General features: G+C 42.4%; 2 protein-coding genes across 5 annotated transcripts; one reads left to right on the top strand and one right to left on the bottom strand.

Moving 5' to 3' along the window:
• Positions 1-1,231: 1,231 nt before the first annotated feature.
• Positions 1,232-13,785, top strand: LOC115670946 (uncharacterized). Of its 3 annotated transcripts, none has more exons than XM_030592356.2 (11): positions 1,233-2,227; positions 2,572-2,848; positions 2,997-3,182; positions 3,750-3,902; positions 5,721-6,149; positions 6,674-8,950; positions 9,476-9,657; positions 9,767-9,922; positions 10,670-10,904; positions 12,209-12,522; positions 13,114-13,785. In XM_030592356.2, exons 1-11 carry the CDS (start codon positions 1,476-1,478, stop codon positions 13,424-13,426), a joined length of 5,274 nt encoding a protein of 1,757 aa, XP_030448216.1. In that variant the 5' UTR covers positions 1,233-1,475; the 3' UTR covers positions 13,427-13,785. The 3 variants fall into 3 exon arrangements, with proteins under 3 accessions (XP_056176781.1, XP_030448216.1, XP_030448217.1); XM_030592357.2 differs by having other exon boundaries at positions 2,086-2,227; positions 2,610-2,848; XM_056320806.1 differs by lacking the exon at positions 13,114-13,785 and having other exon boundaries at positions 1,232-2,227; positions 10,746-10,904; positions 12,209-12,347.
• Positions 13,786-14,510: 725 nt separating this feature from the next.
• LOC115670947 (sucrose synthase) lies at positions 14,511-20,307 on the bottom strand. Of its 2 annotated transcripts, none has more exons than XM_030592358.2 (14): positions 20,126-20,307; positions 18,531-18,655; positions 18,202-18,328; positions 17,953-18,104; positions 17,607-17,799; positions 17,021-17,356; positions 16,837-16,932; positions 16,567-16,740; positions 16,374-16,490; positions 16,112-16,278; positions 15,792-16,016; positions 15,130-15,693; positions 14,877-15,015; positions 14,511-14,771 (listed from the first exon to the last, which is right to left on the bottom strand). In XM_030592358.2, the coding sequence occupies exons 2-14, from the start codon at positions 18,626-18,628 to the stop codon at positions 14,742-14,744; spliced, it is 2,418 nt and encodes an 805-aa protein (XP_030448218.1). In that variant the 5' UTR covers positions 18,629-18,655; positions 20,126-20,307; the 3' UTR covers positions 14,511-14,741. The 2 variants fall into 2 exon arrangements, with proteins under 2 accessions (XP_030448218.1, XP_056176782.1); XM_056320807.1 differs by lacking the exon at positions 20,126-20,307 and adding an exon at positions 19,704-19,878.
• Positions 20,308-20,829: the final 522 nt, after the last annotated feature.

The raw sequence follows: 20,829 nt of genomic DNA, 5'->3' as shown, positions 1-20,829 counted from the left end.
GTTCCCGTGCTAGGGTCTATTGAGGCGACTAGGCTTGATAGTTGGGATACCGAGCCGGCTTGGATGGACTAAGGCACAAGCATCGGCGTCTCGGGCCTTGCCTCAATGGACACAGACCCAACCTTGATGAGCACGGGCCCAAGCGTGGAGGACCTAAGCATAGGCACTAGGGTTTCAAGCGCAGCCTTAATGGACTCGGTCTCAGGTGCGAGGAGACTAGCATGAGCATGGGCATCGGGGACTAGGGCACGAGCACCGAACTCCCGAGCCTGGCCTCTGTGGACCGAAGCCTGACCTCAATGGGCTTGGCTTTGGGCACTGGGGATTTGGGCATGAACATCGGGGTTTGGGGCTCGACCTCTATGGACCTAGACCGGGGCGCCATGGAATCTAGCAAGGGTTCCGAGGTCCGAGGCTCGACCTTGGTGGACCCATGCCAAGGTGCCGGTGTCCCGAGCCCAACCTCTATGGACGCAAGCTTGGGCGCTAAAATTCTGGGCATGACCTCTTTTGACTAGGGCTTCACCTTGATGGATCCTGGTGGATCCCGTCCTGCCCTCTAGACCAAAGTCTGCTGCCAAGAGCCTGGGAACGAGCGTTGGAGTTTTTATACTCAAACGTAAAGTTTTTTAGTTGAAGCGCCAATATCTAATCATATTTTGAAAAATAAAATATATATTTTTCCGTTGACTTATTTTCTTAAGTGATCCAAATATCGAAAAATGGGGAAAATATTTTTCCTGAAAAATGTTCGCGAAACAAACGGATCCTAGCTCCACAATGTTCTTCCTTTTTTCTAATGAAATTAATAGAGTGGGAGGAGGCAATCATATAGTGATGAAAGGATGATAAAGACGCCGCAGCCCATTACGGAACTTTCAAATCGATCCATGTTCACTCTACACCATTCATAATCCTAATGTGATGTGTCGGGAGTCGAACTCCCGACTCTATTATTGCTACAAAATTACCCCCGGTCCGGTGGGGGGCCCCGATCCGCTTTTGCTTTACCAAGATTTGATTGTGTCGGCAAACGCACCGCCCTTTTTTTATATTTTAATTGACGAGCCTACGACAGCAAAGGATCCACGTGGCGGAACTGGCTCGCGCATCGTTCCCTGACCGCGAATTCTGCATCGCATTGGATCAACCGTTTCTCATCATTTTTCGAATATTTTTTTTTAAATTTTATTGGGTCCGTCTCGGGTTCCTTCTGGAAAGCAACACTGCCGTGCGCCAACCCCTCCGCCCCCCTCCCACGCCTCACACGGCGGGCTCCACCGCATCGCCCCCGCCGAAAACCACCGCTTCCGTACACTCCCCGCCACCGCCACCGTCTTCTCCGCCACCCTCCCGCGACTCTCTCTCTCTCTCTAAATCCACCGCCTCGAGCTTCGAGCTTTCTCTCTCTACACACTCCCGTCATCATCATTCACTCCTCCTGCGCACGCAGCCGACTTTTGAGCTTCCCCCCGATGAACCACCTCCGCTCCCCGACCGCCCCTCCGCCGCCGGCCGCCGCCCTCCTCTGCCCCGCGCGCCCCTTCCGAGCCCGCGAGTTCCGCGTCTACAAGCGTCGCCGGCTCAAGCCAGCCGACCGCCGCCACCTGCCCCTCAGGGCCCAGCTCGATGATTTCCATCTCCCCTTCGACGACCTCCTCCGCGGCCTCGTCTCCCGGTTCTCTCCCGACGTCCTCCTCCCTGGCACCTTCTTCGGCCTCGCCTCCGGCGCCGCCTTCTCCCTCGGTCGGCGGAAGGCCGGGCGGGGCCGGCGCTGCCCCGACGTCGGCGAGTGGATTCTCTTCTCCAGCCCGACGCCGTTCAACCGCTTCGTGCTGCTGAGGTGCCCGTCGATATCGTTCGAGGGGAGCGAGCTGCTGGAGGACGTGAACGAGAAGCTGGTGAAGGAGGATCGGCATTTCGTGAGGCTCGATAGCGGGAGGATGCAGGTGAGGGAAGGTGACGGCGAGCTGGAGGAGAAATTGGAGTATCAGAGAGTCTGCGTCGGGACGGCGGACGGCGGTGTGATTTCGATCGATTGGCCGGCGAATTTGGACTTGAGGGAAGAGCACGGGTTGGATTCAACGCTGTTGCTGGTCCCGGGGACGGCGGAGGGGAGTATGGATGAGAATGTGAGGGCGTTTGTTTGTGAGGCGCTGCGGCATGGGTTTTTTCCGGTTGTGATGAACCCGAGGGGATGCGCTGGTTCGCCCCTTACGACGGCGAGGTAAGGCGCTTCCTTGTTTCTTGGTAGATTGGGTTGATGTTGTTAGTTGGTTAGTTACTTAGAGGAGATTGTTCTTTTGAATGTGCTAGACACATTTCTACTAGTATGAGTAAAAGAATTTCGTATTGAGTACTTTGAATATGCACTGTCAATTAGCGTGGGTAAGGAATCCATAGAATCACGGGATGGACACTGGCATTTAGGATCTGTCCGTGCTCATTTCTGCAGTAGAATCTCGAGATAAGTTTCCTGGGTGGAGATCCTCAGAGTTAGAGCTGCTTTGTCCGAATCCAAGCAAAAGCAAGCTGATAGTAGGAACTCCTGAATACTTTCATTTTATGTAGGTTATTCACAGCTGCTGACAGCGATGATATCTCCACAGCTGTTCAGTTTATCGGTAAGGCGAGGCCTTGGACGACATTGATGGGGGTTGGGTGGGGTTTCGGGGCAAATATGCTGACAAAGTACCTCGCTGAGGCTGGGGAGAGGACACCTCTGGCAGCGGCAATATGCATAAACAACCCTTTTGATTTGGAGGAAGTGACAAGGTCCTCTGCACGTCACAATGGCACAGATGAGAATCTCACCAGTGGACTAGTAGATATTCTACGTAGCAATAAGGTATCTCCTAGTCCCGGTATTCTTCATCCTGGATCAGAAAGCTGACCATTTGCGGCAAATGCGATTCAAGTGATGTGACTTCTGTAGTTTCGGCAATTTAGCTCTTTGCTATGAATAATTAACTGTATGGCGGTTTCATCCTTATCAGGAGCTCTTCCAAGGGAGAGCAAAAGGATTTGATGTGGAAAAGGCTTTGGTAGCAAAATCTGTGCTAGAATTTGAGAAAGCAATATCTATGGTATTTTATGGATTTGAAGCAATAGAAGATTTTTACTCAAAGTCAAGCACACGAGACTCAGTGGGAAGCATGAAGATTCCCGTTCTCTTTATACAGGTGCATATCCTCCTCTGTTATCTCTTCTTTTAATTGAATGAATTGATCAGTGAATAATAATTAAAATAATAATAATAATAGAGAAAGGGACTAGTTTCTAAATAATTTCTTTGAATGTGTCAAGTCACAGCCTTTTGGTTCCATAACCATAATACAACCTTCGTTTGAAGGTTTTGGTAGACACAGAATTTCACATGTTTTGGTTAAATAAAATGTCCTTTGCTTTTGTTGCATAGCTGTCAGAAAAACTAGGTGTTGTTTACTGTCATTGAACTTGTTTATCTGACAGTTATAGCTGCTCACATGTCCAGTAAAATTGAGTTCATGATACCACTTTGGTAGATGAATTGTGACCCTGTTACATCTCTTCATATGTCTGTGCATCACATCGATGTGCATGTGATGGTTAATTGATGTGAAACTGCTAAAAGAATCCTTATATTATCTGTCTAGATTTTTGGTTCTTCTTTGTTATATACAATTCTGATTAAAATGTTGGTGTGCTCTCCCCGCTCCCCTAAGAAGGAGGAATTGTAGAAAACTCTAACAATTTCGGATGTTTATCAGAATGATGATGGAACAGTGCCCCTCTACTCCGTTCCACGCAGTAAGATAGCAGAAAATCCTTACACAAGCTTATTAGTGTGTTCTTGTCTGCCATCTGGCATTGCTGCTGACAGCAGATCTGCTCTATCTTGGTGCCGGCATCTCACAATCCAGGTAAATCCTCTGTGTAAGATAGATTTATGTTCATTTAGTTTACTATGTTATTTAGAGAAGCCTCTTGTTAATTGTTAGATTAATGTTGTATCAGATTTGCTGGACTTGTTTATTTTTTCTGATATGTCGGGTGAGGAATGTGTCAATGTTGCCTACGATAACAGTGTCTCTTCTTTTCCCTAAGATAGTTTTCTTTCATATGCCTAACGATAAGGCGTTCAGAACCTCTCAGAGTGTTTTGATTTGCCTATACACAGAAATTGGGGTAAAGTAGTTACTTTACTGTTTCATAGGTAATAGAGAAAATTTCCCCAAGTCATAGGGTCCATTATTTAGATTGAGTTTTTTAGCACCATTACTTTATGAACAATGTAATTTACAAAGAAAGACTTGAAGTTCAGAGGTCTCTTTTAAAGCTCTTGTCAGTCTAATTAGTTTTTCATTTCACTGGAGCTCACATGTGTACATTTTCAATGGGCTGTATAAGTATTGCCTCAACCTCCATTTATGAACTTCACTGTTTTGGGTTTACAATGGAGTAGTTCTCTGTCAGGTATAGGATGGATGCATTGATTGAGTTCTCTTTCTGCCTTCCTTGCTTGCTGTAATCATGGTTCTAAACATTTGAAGAGGAGAATTTTTCTTTGAATAAGTACTAGAAATGAGGTGAGGTTTTCTTGTTTGGATATTCCAATGGATTGTTGCCTTCGGAGAGTGCAGTGGCTCTTCGGTAGTTCCTATGAACTTCGAAGGGAGCAGGACGTGGGTTGTCTGGCCCACCCACAACTCCGATCCCCTTCCTTTTACAATTATGCAGGACCTTCAAAAGGACTCTCTTGCATACGCTCGATCCAAATGCCACTTGAGATCGACCAGGGAGATGAAGAATTTTCCCCTATTCCACCATTTGTAGGGGAAGCATTTCAGACATATGTAAGAGGCTCTTCTGCCACTCCAAGGATGATCTTCCCGATTTCGTTAAACTTTACAAGCGGGCTGAAGCAATCTTTGAGATGAAATAAAATATATTGTCATGTTTAAATCAGATCCAATGGGGATTGGTTATTGGATGGTGCGCTGGTTTTAAGAAATCAAAGAGGCGGCACACAATATTTGTTGACTAAACTCAACAAGATTCTTCATAGTCTGGAGGGAAAGGCGGGCGTACCTGAATTGGACACCAACTCAAGCATAGTGGCAGCGTCCCAGGTTTCTTCCATGGATTAAGTTAGGTTATCTGGTTCCATCGGAATACGTATGTAGGTGGGTCTTGATTGTGCAAAAAGGAATATTTACTCAAAATTCCGGCTCATAATGTGATCACAGATGAGATAGAGTGTCCGGACATGGATCAACCTCTCTTTGTAAAGGCAAGATCTGTATATGCCCTGATATAGACTTGGGATCCACTTCGCTAGTTTGGTCTAGTATCAATTTATAAATAGGAATGAAATTAGTGCACTTACTTAGTTATTCAATAATAGTAAGATCAGCGATCACCCTAGTTTTTGCCCATGTGTTTTGAATTTGAATGTCTTGTCGTTAATCTTCTCTACATTATTTGTTCAACACTTTCTTCTGCGGAGCAACTGAAAATTGAATGCTAGATCAATTCCAACATGCTACTGTGCAGATCATACTCTTAATATGCTGGTTGTAGTCTCTGGTATGCCATGATTAGAACTTTTCTTGGCACATTACTTGTTCAAAAGTCTCATTCTTTTCTTCTTTACTTGTAAGTTACGGCATTCCAAATTTTTTTAGATAAGTTTGAGCATGTGATTGCTCAAGTCAAAATTTCCCGCATGTTTCATGCAGTGGCTTGCAGCAGTGGAACTCGGGCTTCTGAAGGGTCGTCATCCTCTCTTGACAGATATAGATGTGACAATAAACCCTGCAAAAGGCTTACCTGTTGTGGAAGGGAAAACATCCAACAAGGGTGACAGGGTTAGTAAGTTCTTAGAATTTACCGGGATAAATGGTTCAAATGGATATACAACTGATCCTAGAGATAAGATGCTTGAAGATGGTGACGCTGCCGCTGGCAATTTCCGATCTAGGCAGAGCCCCAGAAGAGAGTTAGATGGTGCTATGCCGCAGAGCAGCTCTCTTGATGAAGAGCTGGTCAAGGAGGAAGATTCTTCAACAGTTATGGAAAGAGGACAGGTGCTACAGTCAGCACAAGTTGTTATGAATATGCTTGATGCTGCTATGCCTGGTACCCTGACAGAAGATAAGAAGAATAAGGTAATGTTTAAGAGTATGTTAGTTATCTTTAATTAATAATTGTGGATCTGAAACTATGTAATTATCTGGAAGACTTGTGGTTTAGCTCCAGATGATAATAAGCATGGAGCGATTATTTAAATGGACATGATGTTTGCCCATCAAGTCTCCAAGCATGTAGATTCGTGAAATTTAAGTATGCCTCTTAATGAATGTGGAGATGGAAAGTCTTTTGATTTTTTTAGGGTGATGGATTTAGCTTTCTTGATTTGTAACATTTGAAAAGCCTCAGTAGTCTTGCTATTTTAGTGCTGATTTGTGGTTTGCATTATGCTAAATGACAATAGGATCTTTCAGTTTTCCTTCAAGTTTAAATTTTTAAACTGATTAATGTGTGTTACAAGTTGAACTGGTCATTTTGTACCAGGAAATGCTGAAATTCTGATCTAATAATTGTTTTCATCTGCAGTTATTTACTAGGAGTTGCCTTAACTGTTCACATAATTACTTCTCTGTCGATTCATCCTTCGATCTTAAATGTCTAGGTCCTTACTGCTGTCAGTCAGGGGGAGACTCTTGTGAACGCTTTGCAGGATGCCGTGCCAGAAGATGTTCGGGAAAAGCTCACAACTGCTGTATCTGGAATTTTGCATACTCAAGGTTCTAACTTGAAACTGCATGGGATCCTTGACATTGGTAGCATTCCCAGTTTTTCATCTGGCTTGAAGTCCGAGATTCGAGAAAATGAGACCGGAATCTCAATTAAAGATGGTCTACATAAGCATACCTATTCTTCAGATCAGATGCAGAAAAGTGATAACTTGGGCTCGCGAAATGCTTCTGATGACAATCAGCTGGAAAAAGAAAAGCCTGCTACCTTAGAAGCGGAGCATCACTCTATAGATAAATCAGCAAGCTTTAACGAAGATGGTATCCAGAAAGATGCCAGTGACTTAGGTGATAATCATGATACTGCTGAATCTTCCAAAGTAAAACCTGTTAGACCTGAAGGGGCGGATGGGCCTGAGAAAGAACCATCTGACAATCCTAAAATAGATGACAAGAATAAGGTTGCTGATTTGGCAACAAATGAGGAGTTTAACAGCCAGAAGAATGAAGAGAAAAGTGGGGACTCTTTAGCTGAACCAAGAAGGATGACATCAGCGAATGAGGCGGAAGAATTTCAATCACCCTCTGGATCCACTTCTGAGATGCAACAAGTGGAAAATGGTGATAGTGATCCTCAGAGAAGAGAAAATAAGAGCTCGCAGCCTGTTTTGGAACAGAATAAGTCCAGCATCACCGATTCCATTTCCCCCACTTTCTCAGTTTCAGAAGCATTAGATGCTTTAACAGGGATGGATGATTCCACCCAAGTGGCTGTCAACAGCGTTTTTGGTGTTTTGGAGGAAATGATTACTCAGTTCGAAGAAAGTTCAGATCGGGAAAATGAAGAGAACGACAAGGCCGGGGATGGTGAACTCGATTCTTTGTCCCCGAAACATGATCAAGTCCATGAGAAGGCAACTGAAGAGCAAAATGTAGATGCATACAATCGCAAAGAGAAGATTACAGATGGACAAAATAATGGAAAAGATGAATTTGAGGCTGAGAAGCCAGCTCAAGTTTTTGTAGATGGTAACCGGTTTTCTGAAGGAGAGGATATATCTAATAACATCGATAAGCATAAAATTGGAAAAAAGGGTCAAGGTCAATTAATCAACAGAAAACTTGTAGATAGTAGCCCTGATGGGCTTAGACGTGTAAATAATATCCCCTTGTACATAAGAGCTAATGCATACAGAGATTTTCTTCGTGATGCATATTTTCACAGCTATCTTCTTTCTAAGTACCCAACTAAGTCACTTGATAAGGATGCAACTACGACCCTATTACTTGACTATATCCCAGAAGAAGGGCGATGGAAGCTCTTGGAACAACCAGGAAGCAATGGAGATTATACTGTTTTACTCACTAAGAAGAGAGATCTTGATAGGGACAGCGAACTCCTTTATTCAGGAGAAGAAAAGGGAACAATCGAACCCTCCTACACGATAGTCGACACTGAAAAGTTACAGAATCCAATTCAAGAATACGAAATGATTGATAGGATGGATAAGAAGGCTGGTACTGATGATAGTAGATCAACTGAGCTATTGCATTTTGTTAGAAAGATTATCCTTGATTGTTTGAAGGTTGAAGTTGATCGCAAGCGCAATTTAGAAGATATGGAGGAATTGGAATCTAGTCTTGCCAGAGATTTTGATCATGTTGCTAATGCTGTGTGTCTAGTTGTTGACCATGACAAGGAGCACACTTTAGACTTCGATACAAAAAAATATAGCACTGGTCAAGGTTCACAGAAGTTGGGCATCCTTCAAGGAGAGCATATAATTACTGCAATATCATCAGCCGTCCAGGAAACAAATTATTTGAGAAGAGTACTTCCAGTTGGTGTTATCATAGGCTCTTGCCTGGCAGCTTTAAGAAAGTCTTTTGATGTGGCAACAACACAGGATAACGTTGAAATGGACACTGACCTTAGTCAAGCTCAAAAATTTGGGGATGTTACTCGTGGTTATTTTGATGAAAAAGATGTAATTCAATCACAAAATTTTGCAGGGAGCAATAGTAGCGAGCCCAGCGATTCTCGAATTGACGAATCATCCATTAAGCAATCTGATCAAGATACTACGAGTCCTTCACCATGCACAGAAGAGAGAAATAATGATGGGAAGAATGGAAACAATGGCAAAGCTATGGCCGGCATGGTTGCTGCTGCTGCTGCTCTGGGAACATCTGCTTTGTTGGTGCAACAACAGGTGATCCTTAATTCTTTAGATAGTTCTTTGTTAATAGTTATTTTTTTCATGTTCTGGATGAAACACATGCTCATAGAATTATCAATGCGTTGGTTTGCTTTTAGAAATTTGGTCTGGCCTTCAAGTAACACCTGTGAATATAGGTGGTGTGTTAATCTATTTTAATCCTTCCTGTTGCTTATGACGCTTTAATATGGTCCAATTTTTTCCAGAATTGGCAGCATTAATCCTTACTCTGTCTATCAATCTGGTTGTACTACTGCTGCTTACCGCACTTTTTTGGCTGTAGATCTCCTATTGGTCCTATTTGATGGCACGTATCACTTCTAATTTTTTTTTTTCTAAATCGTTCTCTTTAATTAGACAGCACGTCTGTCTACCATTCCATGTTTTCATTGTTCACTGTGACAAATAACAGGATTGAAACGAGAGTAATTTCTTAAGTATCTCATAATGTTGGAAGTGGTAATATGAGATATTTTGTGTTATTTTGTTATGTAAGGATGATGCTTTTTGGTGGTGCAGAAATTAGACAATGGCGACAGCATTGGAGATGAAGGAGCTCAGAAAAAGGAACTTGACAAACTTGATGATGCATCATCAGGAAAAGACGAGAATAACATAGTCACAAGCCTTGCGGAAAAAGCCATGTCTGTGGCTGGTCCTGTAGTTCCTACAAAAGAAGATGGTGAAGTTGATCAAGAAAGGTGTTTTGTGATTATATTTAACCTTTATCTTGCTTCTTAGTCATTAATTAATGTGTAAGCATTGTTGTCTTTTCTTTAGCTATATAAATGTTTCTGGTTGTGATTCCAGGCTGGTAGCTATGCTGGCGGATTTGGGTCAGAGGGGTGGAATGCTGAAGCTGGTTGGTAAAATTGCCTTGCTTTGGGGTGGCTTACGTGGTGCTATGAGTTTGACTGATAAACTCATATCATTGCTGCGCATAGCAGAAAGACCACTATTTCAGAGGTAACTAGAGATCACAACGCAAATAATAAATTCTTCTATTTTGATGTGGAATATCTATTACTCCCTGGGCCATGTATTCTATACCAATTTCGCCATGTATTCTATACCAATTTCTCTCTCTATTTCTCAGATTTAATTGTCAAGCAAATAATATGGTGTTGCTTATAAATCTTGCAAATTGTTGTGAAATTATTGTCTATAAAAAATATCAAAACTACCGGGAACTATGTCAAAATTGTTTACTCCAAAAAAGAGAAAAAGAAACGTTCTACTATTTTATAATTGTTTATTCTCGTGTTGGATATTTTATTCTTCAAAAAGATATTTTTTTTCGTAAACGAAAAGCTATATTCGCGGCAAAACGTGGGTTCTTCTCCAGTTGAAATTAAGGTTGGGTGTAGCAGTGTTTCCTTATTAATACAAACTGATTTGTTGTCTGACAGGCAAAATAATCCATAAAACTTAGTCACATCCTCACATTGTTTCTTATCTTGAACAGCTCCAGATAGTTTTTTCAAGTAAGAGGTCTATATTTTTTGACGTTAAGGTAACAAATTTTAAGGAATCAAAGATAATCTTCCCTGCCCTGGAACAGATATTGCACATGACATGTGATGTCTTAGAACTCTTTCGAAAACACACGTTCTTCGTATTACTTTTTCTAGTTTCTGTAGTTTGAATGGATTCCCAAGTCTATTCTGCAATTTGCTATATATTCTGAGCAATTTTCTGCTGGGATTTTCTTAGGATTGTGGGTTTCGTTGCCATGGTTCTTGTTCTCTGGTCGCCTGTTGTTGTTCCACTATTTCCAAAACTTGTGCAGAGCTGGATGTCGCATAGCTCCTCCGGAATTGCTGATTTTGCTTGCATTTTTGGTCTTTACATTGCTGTTACGATACTTGTTATGTTATGGGGCAAGAGGATCCGTGGGTATGAATATCCCCTTAAGCAATATGGGCTGGATTTGATGTCGATGCAGAAGGTATGGATTCATATGTTTGACAAATATTTATCTGTGTATTGCATGTCACATACCTTTGTCCCACGCCCGCATCTCTGTCTCTGTTGATGCATGTGGGATCGTGGTTCAGATTTTCTCTATGTGTGGGGGAGAGGGCTCTTGCTACACACGCATTGTACTTTGTAGGCGAATATACTGAACAGGCATTGACATCCAGTAATCTACTTATTCAATTTATCAACTTTCAGAATAGTACCAGAAGTGATTGGTAGTAGTATATCTGGTGTTCCCATATATAAGCTGGAAATCTTTGCGGAACTTACTGATCGTGGATATTTATGAGAGCAACATTTAAAAAAGTTATCTGGTAATATTATGAACTTCGAGATTTTTCAACAAAGCCACGTTGTATTTCACACCTATGCAAAAATTTTGACCAAAACATTACTTCCGCATCTAATTAAAATTTCAGGACCATTTCATAGGTTTATGTTGATGTTCTTGCAAAATGTTTCTTGCATGCAGTCAAATTGAGTTTGATGGAGACATGAGTCCATCTGTCAGTAAAATGCTCAACGAAAAATTTTCGAGAAATCTATAAAATCAAAATGATCAAATGATATTGAAAATAACATGCCATTGATTTGACTAAGTGACTAAACATCTTACGATTCTGGTCTAGCAAATGCTTAGTACAATGTGAGAAGTTCTCTATTAGCTTCTTTTGTTTTTTTGTTGGAGAGGCGTCTGTTATGTTGCTTTTTGTGGAGAACGAACTAGCAAAGCATTTCATTGTAAATCTACAGACAATACCAGATGTTTACTAGATACAAACTTTAAAAACAGATGCTTTTAAAAGGGGAATGAACAAGAACAAAAACTACGCTGAAAAGATGTTAGCGAGAGAACCAAATCTGAAAAATAACGCACGCGAGAGAGAGAGAGAGAGAGAGAGGTGTAAATGCTGTAATAAGTCAAAAGTGTAAATGCAGTAATAAAAACCATTAGACATATTATAGCAGTCGCTAAATGCTAGATTTGGCTTGCATACCATTCAAAGCGAATTTTAGTAGACTCAAGCTCCATTTGAAAAGCTAATGCAGCAAATTGAACATCACGAGCTTGAATAATATGGTTCAAACAAGTCCAGCTGTTTGGTTTCGTTTTATTTGCCTTTGCTGCTGACGTAAAATTCATTGCAGTTCGTTCTCTTTTTAAAATTCTTATGTGGTGCTGCACTGGCTTTTACTCATCATAGTTGCCATGCATGAGATCTTTCCGTGGGATTTCTTCTTCATGATCTCATTTCAGCTTTTCGTTTGCAGATCCAAGCTGTTTTGAGGGGTTTGGTTGGGGGAATTTTGCTTGTTTTGTCCATACAGTATGTTAATTCGTTATTAGGCTGCGTGAGTTTTTCTTGGCCTCCAAGTCTTCATTCATCGTCTTTAGATGCCATGACAAGGCTCAAGTCTTATGGGCAAATGCTCATCTTGGTCGGTCGAGGTGCTGTTACAGCAACTTCTGTTGCCCTTGTGGAAGAGTTGCTTTTCAGATCATGGTTAACTCAAGAAATTGCTGCTGATCTTGGATATCATCAGGGAATTATTTTTTCAGGGCTTGCATTCTCCCTGTTCCAGAGGTGCATTGCTAAATTTAAGTCATGTTCCTTCCAACTTCTTAACTCCTTTTTCTGGATTTTCTCCATCAATTTTCTGTTCTTCATTTGTTGCGGAATGTCTACTGGGGCCAGGAAAAACATGTTACTCAATATATGACAAGTAAATCAGTACTCCTGGAAGTCCAATAGTAACTTGGTGACCACCCTTTCTATATTTTGAAGTATCATGCAACACTGCTAACCTGTCCTTACTGAAATCTTGGTTCTGGATTAAACAAGTGGCAATTTTTTTGTTTTTTACTGAGAGAAGTTTTCGTAATAAACATTCTGATGATGAAGGCAAACTTATGACTTGCCAAACTTGCCTTCTGGAAAGGCTTAGATCTGTTAGTGTCGTGTCACCTTCTTTACCAGCTACAACGAGGACAACGTCCTTTCTTCTTAGCTTGATCTTTATGCATGCCTCAACTGTTTCATCCTTTAGCTTTTAGGTTAATGCATTTACTTTGAACCTGGTTCCTGTTTTTGTCATGCACTCGATCAATTTGCTTCTGACCCTGATCCTCCCCCCGAGTCAAAATTAAGGTATTTGACTTACCCGCCGAATTTCAGGTCTCCATGGGCGATACCGGGGCTATGGCTCTTATCACTAAGCTTGGCTGGGCTTCGGCATATCGGTGAAGGTTGCCTCGCCATTCCGATTGGGCTCCGAGCAGGGATGTTAGTCTTGAGTTACACTATCCAATCAGGTGGCTTTTTGATCCACAACCCCAACTTCCCTCTTTGGATAACGGGGACTCCTTTCCAACCATTTAGCGGGATAGTTGGCCTTACGTTCTCTTTGGTGTTGGCACTCATGCTCTATCCAAGAGAAGCCATCATGAAAAAGAAACTTACAAGAGCTATACGGGAACTACATGACTAGTGGATTGATGCACAAAATATGGAGGGCATAATAAAACTTTGCATTCTGGGTTAGACGCGTTGATAATTATGGGAGTTTCGCTATTAGCCTCGGCCGGTTTTTTCTTTTTTCTTTTACTCGTGAAGGTTTAGATAGATTGAAATAGAATGCGTCAGAACAGAAGTAGAAAGCAATTTTGACAGAGTGTGTTGTGTCGATGCGTGTATAAATACCGGAATAACATGAAACTGTACAGTATGAGCTCTCTCCACGTCCTGTTCTTTTTGTATTGATTGTCCTCTCTATACAACGGATGTGTACAGCTGACTGGACCAAACAGTCAAGTCCGATGTACAAGTTTTCCTTCTGATTCTGTTGAAGACTTATTTTGCACTTCTTATTTTAGTCTCTGTATTACTTTTTGGATCGTCTATGCCCATCTATTCAATGAACTCAAGGGTCCGCTTGGTTTGGTTTTGGAGGAATGTCTTTGGAAAAATGCAAAGGCTTTTAAATTAAAGGTATTTTTCAAAATGCAAGTAGTATTTTGTAAAGTGTATTTGAAAAATACATTAGGAAGCAAATTTGATCTAAATGTTATTTGGTTGTAAAGGACTTTTCTAATTTTTTTTTAAAAAAAAATCTCAAACTATTTATCAGCAAAATTTGATTGGCTAGATTTAGCCGTCGGCCAGCCTCCCCTGAGATTGCGTTCTCAGGACCCTTAGGCGACCGATCTCAGGACCCAAGCGTCGCCTAAGGTTTGCCAGACCCCGTGCGGCTGTCGCTCGCCAGCAGTTGAGACCTTTGCTGGCAAATTAGGATTTTTGAGAACATTTTCGAAATTAGGAAAGTTGAGCAAAAGCAAAGTTAGAAAAAAAAATTATTTGCATGCTACTTTTTAAAGTATCTCTTGACGGCCCAAGTGCCCAAAGTTAGAGCAAAAATCAAACGGAGCTCCCAAAGCTCATTTGCAATATTACGGTGCTCCGAGTAAACGAGACATTTGGATCCACATTGCCAAGCTTAAAAGCGAAGGAAAATCGGTTGAACATGAACTTTCAAGTTGGAAGACCGACAGGTAAATTGAGGGGACAACACTAGGGAAACGAAAAAGGAAAATTTTATTGAATCGACCGTCTGAAGAACCTAACCCAACATTACATTCACAGAAAAAAAGTAAGGAAAAGAACAAGATCAACGAAAGCAGTTGAAAAAGAAAAGCAAAAAGAAAAGGCTCTCTTCCAATCCAATGCCAATGGCAATTATTCCTCAAACTCTCGAGAGATTTTCGAGCTTCCCTCTTGAGATCTGCCCCTTCATTCATCTTTTTAGCTCACTCCTTGGCAAGGGGAACTGCCTCGGCCTGTCAAGACAAGGAGCATAGCAGTGTGAATTGTCGAAACTAGGAGTCAGAAATATGCGTGCGGATCGCCATGCTCGTGTTTTGATGAAAAGCCGAGTCACTTACCAATTTCCGATACTTGAGGGCATAGAACATCTCGAGGTAGCGGCGGCTCTCGAGACGGTCGAGGTTCGAGACGTGCTTCCAGAAGCCGTACACCGCCGTCAAGTTGAGCAGCCTCTCGGAGTAAATTTGCCATGTATACCTGCCAGAAAGCAAAGCAACCGCATGTTACCCACTTGTTCCATGAACAAGAAGTTTGAAATGTTCTCTTTTTTTCCTATCGAAGAGTGAATCTAACAAGAATCGCCGGCCTTACTTTTCCTTGATTCTCTGCATCGCGCCCAGCGAGATCTTGTCCCAATGGCTTGGGTCCGCCTTGCACTTCTCAAAGAAGTCCACGAGGATCTCGGCTGCCTGATCCCCGTGATAAGGATCGATGTGGAATCCGGACTTGCCGTGCACGATGATCTCGGCAGGACCGCCGTTGCAAGTTGCAAATGTCGGCAATCCACATGTCATGGCCTCCACCACAGTCAGTCCGAAAGCCTCGTAGAGGGCGGGCTGCACGAACACTCCCTTGGTGTCGCAGATGTAGCGGTAGAGCTCCCCGTTCCTCACCCGGTTCATCTGGGAGGAGATCCACCTGAACTGGCCATTCAAATTGTACTTCTCGATCAGATCGTACATCTTCTTCATCTCAGCTTGCTCTTCCAAGTCCTTAGATTCCTTCCTCCGGTCGCCACCGACCACAACCAAGTTGACCTGCTCTCTCAGGCGGGTGTTCTTTCCGTACCACTCGACCAGCCCAGTCAAGTTCTTGACACGATCCAGTCTTGCCATGGTGAACAAGATTGGCTTGTTCCGGTCCTTCAATACGCATCTGTTTTGACAATGACCAACACATCCCTGTCAGTTTCTGTTTGAGCTTGAACGTTATCATTCAAAACACAGGATGCTAAAATAGGGAAACAAACTCACAGGTGTTCCTTGTTCTCCACATCGCTGAAAAGAAGTTCTTCAATCTCGGGATGGAAAGATTTCAACCTCCGCTTCTCCTCCGTGTATGCAAAATAAATGCTCATATCGGCCCCTGGTGACACGATGTTGAACTTGGGATCGAAAACATCAATGCCATGGACGACTCGGTACAGTCCAGGAAGCGTAAAAGCGGTGTGACTCTCATATTGCCCGACCGTGTCCTTGCTGAAAACATGTAAATTATACGAGCAGTTTAGCACATTGCGAAGGATGGAGGAGCCTTTCGGCGTGAATCCACATCCGAAAGAAAGATCAGTTACCTTCCAGCGATCTCCTGGAAGGTGCTGGTGATTATAAAATCGGTGTGGTTCATGGCTATGAGATCTGCCGTAAACTGGCAAGAGAAATGATATTTTTCCTCCAACTTTTTCCAGTAGATGTCAGATTCCGGGTATTTCGTCTTCTCAAGGGCGTGAGCTATTGTGCACTGCATAATAAATCAGAAGAAACTAATATTTAGCATTCGGTTCTTTGATTAAATCATATTGCCACTATAGAGAGTAAAACTAGGAAGGGACGAACCTGCGTAACGCCCAACTTATGGGCCAGCAAAGAAGCAACAATGTTGCCATCACTGTAATTGCCAATGATCAAATCGGGCTTCCCTTGTAGTTCTCCAGCAATTTCATTGGCGACATCCTGATGACAGAAGATAAGGTTAGTCTTCATATTACGAAAGATTGGTCGCAGAGCAGTATCTTATGAGCTAATATACCTCGGTGTAAGTTTCCAAGTAAGGCCACACTTCGAATCGTGAAATCCACTTGCGGACCATCCCTTTCTCCGTTCTAAAGGGAACTCGAAGAATGTGGGAGTATTCTGTTCCGAAAACCTTTTCAAGACGCTGGTTGCACGTGGTTCCTACAGCATCAGGAAGAAGACGAGTGACCTGCAGCCATAAGGGCAGGACACAAAACAAACATAACGAGTTAGTTGCAGTGACCAGCAAAACTATTCCACTATCAGTTAAAGAGCAAGAACCTACGATGAGGATCCGAGGAGTAATATCCAGCCCTTGTTGTTTGATACGGTGAAGCATCTCACTCTCCAATGCACGAACTTGGTCCAAGATGTACACAACCTACAAATTGAGTACAACGCATGATGATGAAAATGCATGTAGAAATACTGGCAAGAACGCTAAATCAAGATTTGAGACAACAAATGACCTGGCCACCGGTATCGGGATATCCGAGGACATCGTCTTGGGCAAAGTAACCATGAGGCGACATGATAACGACGTTAAAGACCATGGGGATTCTTCCCAAGAAATTCTCGAGGGTGCACGGATCGGGAGCCTCGAGTAGATCCAGCAGAAGCTGAATCATTTCGAGCACACGCTCGGCGGTGTCGCCCCAGCCCCTCTCCAGCCCGATTTCCTGAAACTTGTGCTCGAACTGAGAGTAAGGCGTCTTGGGTTTGAGTGCGGAGAGGTACTCCTCTGCCTTCCTCAGGACATGTTGGAGGGAGAAGACATTTTGAATTCTCGTGTTCACCATCATGTTCTGTTCGCAGATCAAAATAAATGAGCCACGAGTAATTGTTTACGAAAAAAAAAAAGGGATTCAGTCCATGCATCTAATATATGAGCAACTCTGAATTGTCCTTTCAACTGTCATGAAGTTATGTGAATGTCGCAATGTTTCCTTTGAGTTGTCATTTACACAATCTTGTCAATATAAGTAAGTGATACACGCGGCGCATAAGAAGTAGATCCGAGAGAGTGAGATGAGTGTTATCAACCCATGGGCTTACCTTTCCCTTGTAGCAATGAACTTGGAGGAACTCAAGCAGAGGGTGCAAGCTCTCCTTGTCATGGAAGAGCTTGGCCGAAAGGTGACGATTGAGGAACTCCACCCCATTACCAATGGACTTTGAAAGAGTTGGGCGAGGAAATTGGGCGGTGAATGGCTCAAAGTCCAATTCAAGCACAAAGTTTCCATTCAAACTGCAACAGAGTAAGCGGCGTTCATTTGCATATTATAGGTCTCATGATGTAATACCATGACAGCCAACAATTCACAAATTCATTTAACCTACAGTCCTTTGGCCAAAAGCAAAGTATGCTACTAAAAGCCAAAAAAGAAAAAGAAAGACTTACTTTCCATCGACAAGTTCCTCCTTGAAGTGAAGAAACTCGGTCACTTGCAACTCCTCAACAACAAGGGCATGGATATTTACCCTAATGTACTCCCACACACCGGGCCTGGGACGAACAGCAAGGGCAATCCATGGAGGCAAGACTATTGCTTCCTAAATGACAAAAGCATATCGATAGAACAATAATAGAGAAATCAAACTGTAAATTTTTTTTTTAATGCACAATAATGCATATTAGAAGAGCTATTACCTGACTGGATCTCAAGATTTCTCCAAATGCTCCTTCACCGAGCTTTTTCCTATGTTCCTCGGGGATCGCCTCGAACTCAGCAATAAGTTGATGATGCTGCAAGATACCCTTTCCTTTGGCTTCGATCCTACAGAGTAAAAGAACCTGTATACTATCAGAAATTTAAATCTATAGCATCTTTGGTTCTTCCTGTCTAATTATTTTATGTACTGATTGTTTGTTTTGTAAAGTAGCAGAATATAAAATGCCAGTTTCATTTAGAGAATTGCGCAATCACTAAGATGTGATGCCCAATGCAGGCAGTCACTATAAGGACCAGAATTGATAACCTGGTGAGGAAAGCCAAGATGTCGTTACGATGAGCCAAGAGGGTCTCATCCAAACGCTCACGGATGCTCTGGACACGCGTAAGCAAGCGTTCCGCCATGTCTGAATCCTCTCAAGAACCTTGACACTGCAATACAGATGAAAGGTAGTATAAGAAACTGGGATCCAAATAACAAAAAGCCTCTTCACTATAAAAGGAGAACATTAATCACCAGAAAGTCAAAACCCACCAAAACGGTAATCATTCAATAATGCTGGAATATTGAAAATGCACCACCAACCACCACATGTTTTAGTATTTAATGTTTATGTGGTTGAACTAAAAACCATGAGTATATGGTATTAATAGTGAGGATCCCACTGGGACTGTGCCAGGGTATAAACTACATGAAAGACTTAATTTTATGCATAGATGATAAAACCTTAACAGTCACATTGCACGAGATCTAGCAACCTGAAGTGTGAGGTAACAGGGGAACCGGATCTAGTTCACTCATGGCATTAAACCAACCCTTATCATCTGTGAAGAAGCATACAAAGTCTTCACCTCAAGGAGAATTCCTAATAAACCATGATAATGATGACCGAGACAGAAATTTTTCGTAAGAAAGTTGGAAATTCAACATGATGACACAACCATGCCTGACAAAATGATCTATCAACCAAAATAGTCAGCGTGAGGATGCTGGTTTACTCGACTGGAGAAAAAGAACGAAAAAAGAAACACATTTGTTCAGCAAAAGACGTTAAAGTTATCCTTGGCCAGAGAGCAGATCACTGCAATTTCTTTTTTCTGTCCTATCTCTCCTCACACTCTGACTTTTGCTCTGCCTCTTGCAAACTACTATGATATGAAAGAGAAGTGATTTGAATCAGAGGGAGCACAAAAGGAAAGAGAAAAGTTTACAGATTCAGGGTATTTAAGTAACGTCCCAAAGATTTCCCGCACAATCTGGATATATGGATGATTGATTAGCTTACAGACTTCAACACTAAGAGAAGAAACACGCAGATCGGGCAGAAAAAGGCAAAAGTCACCACATTACATATTATTCCCCCCAGAGATCAACTCTGGGCAACACCAAAGTCAGAGTTTTGGAATCTTGATCCCCAAGGATTCACTCAAAAAAGTAATAATTAAAAGGAAAAAAAATATCAAATTTAAGAAATTTAACTGGGTTCGTTGGTTGTTGGTGTGGGGGACAGGTTTTCCAGCTGAAAGCTCAGATGGTCCTCTCTGAATTCTAACTGGTTTTGGGAGGGTTAGTGAGAATCGAATGCTGAATAGTGTGATGGCTGATGATCGTGACTATTTGTCACAACTCGCGAGAAAGACTTCCAGGTAGCGACCTGCATTCTCGAGCCCTGCTCTCTTAAGTTTTAGTGCATCAAAACCTGACCTTTTCTTCACCGATCGAACAATGCAGATATCTATCTGTCCATGCAAAACGATCTCAGAGCTTACACACGCATTTTTTTCCCAGTCTCTCCGCTCTTTTTTATGTTCGACTCTGACCGAGCTTAACAAGGCAAAACTGCAGTACAAAGCCAGAAACTGCAATGCATGACGAGCTCAAAGACGCACAGAATCTTTTACCTTACAAAAGCAGAAGAGAAGAAAGCCAAACGGGACCCAACACAGAGCAGATCTCGAGCAACAAAATAAACGCAAGAAAAGTAACGAAGGGAAGGAGAATAATCGAACGGGGGATGGAGAAAGAGCAAAGCAAAGACACCCTTTTATACACGCAGATCTAGAGTGTAGCTCTGCTCTCGCTCAATTGCTCATCCCTTTTCTCCTCTTCACCACCACCCCCCCTTCCTCGTACGTAACGGTGCTTAGATTTAAAAAAAAAAAAAAAAACCAAGAATTTTTTTTAAAAAAAAAAGTTACAAGTAGAGTAGAAGCCGTGCCTCTGTTTCCGTGAAAAAGCCACAATTACTGCCTTGAACATTCCTGTGGTTTCGTCGTTCCTCTCACACAGAAAACCGCTCTCCATCAACAGTCAACACATGTCCCGGATTTGTCCACTTGGCCCACCTCCTCCTCCTCCGATTTGTCCTCCTTTAATCTTATACTAATGTTGTACGATGATCCTACAACAGCACCCATCTCTTCTTTTTCACCGATGATACTTAGGCATTCTAATCGAGTCCCGTGTGCCTGAAGGGTTTTCCCTCTTTTCTGACCGAAACAGGGTGCTCTGTTTCTTGTGCCTTTTCATCTTATGTTACCCAAAAAAAATTTGAAGGAGCCGTAACAGATGCAATGCCCGGGATCAAATCAAAGCTATCTTATCT

The sequence above is a fragment of the Syzygium oleosum genome, unplaced genomic scaffold, assembly GCF_021117445.2.
Source record: "Syzygium oleosum isolate NSW1041296 unplaced genomic scaffold, Sole_v2.1 Sole_v2.21, whole genome shotgun sequence".
NCBI classification, from domain to species: Eukaryota; Viridiplantae; Streptophyta; class Magnoliopsida; order Myrtales; family Myrtaceae; genus Syzygium; species Syzygium oleosum.
The sequence above is the reverse complement of the archived record's forward strand: the minus strand, read 5'-3'. Positions and strand labels throughout refer to the sequence as shown.

Excerpts from the sequence above, each read along its gene's own strand:
- LOC115670946 (XM_030592356.2), top strand. The coding sequence starts at position 1,476 with ATGAACCACCTCCGCTCCCCGACCGCCCCTCCGCCGCCGGCCGCCGCC. Across the intron at positions 2,849-2,996 it reads ATATTCTACGTAGCAATAAG|GAGCTCTTCCAAGGGAGAGC; the intron begins GTATCTCCTAGT and ends CATCCTTATCAG. Across the intron at positions 6,150-6,673 it reads CAGAAGATAAGAAGAATAAG|GTCCTTACTGCTGTCAGTCA; the intron begins GTAATGTTTAAG and ends TTAAATGTCTAG.
- LOC115670947 (XM_030592358.2), bottom strand. The coding sequence starts at position 18,628 with ATGGCGGAACGCTTGCTTACGCGTGTCCAGAGCATCCGTGAGCGTTTG. Across the intron at positions 16,933-17,020 it reads ATCCCGATACCGGTGGCCAG|GTTGTGTACATCTTGGACCA; the intron begins GTCATTTGTTGT and ends CTCAATTTGTAG. Across the intron at positions 16,741-16,836 it reads TTACTCCTCGGATCCTCATC|GTCACTCGTCTTCTTCCTGA; the intron begins GTAGGTTCTTGC and ends TTATGGCTGCAG.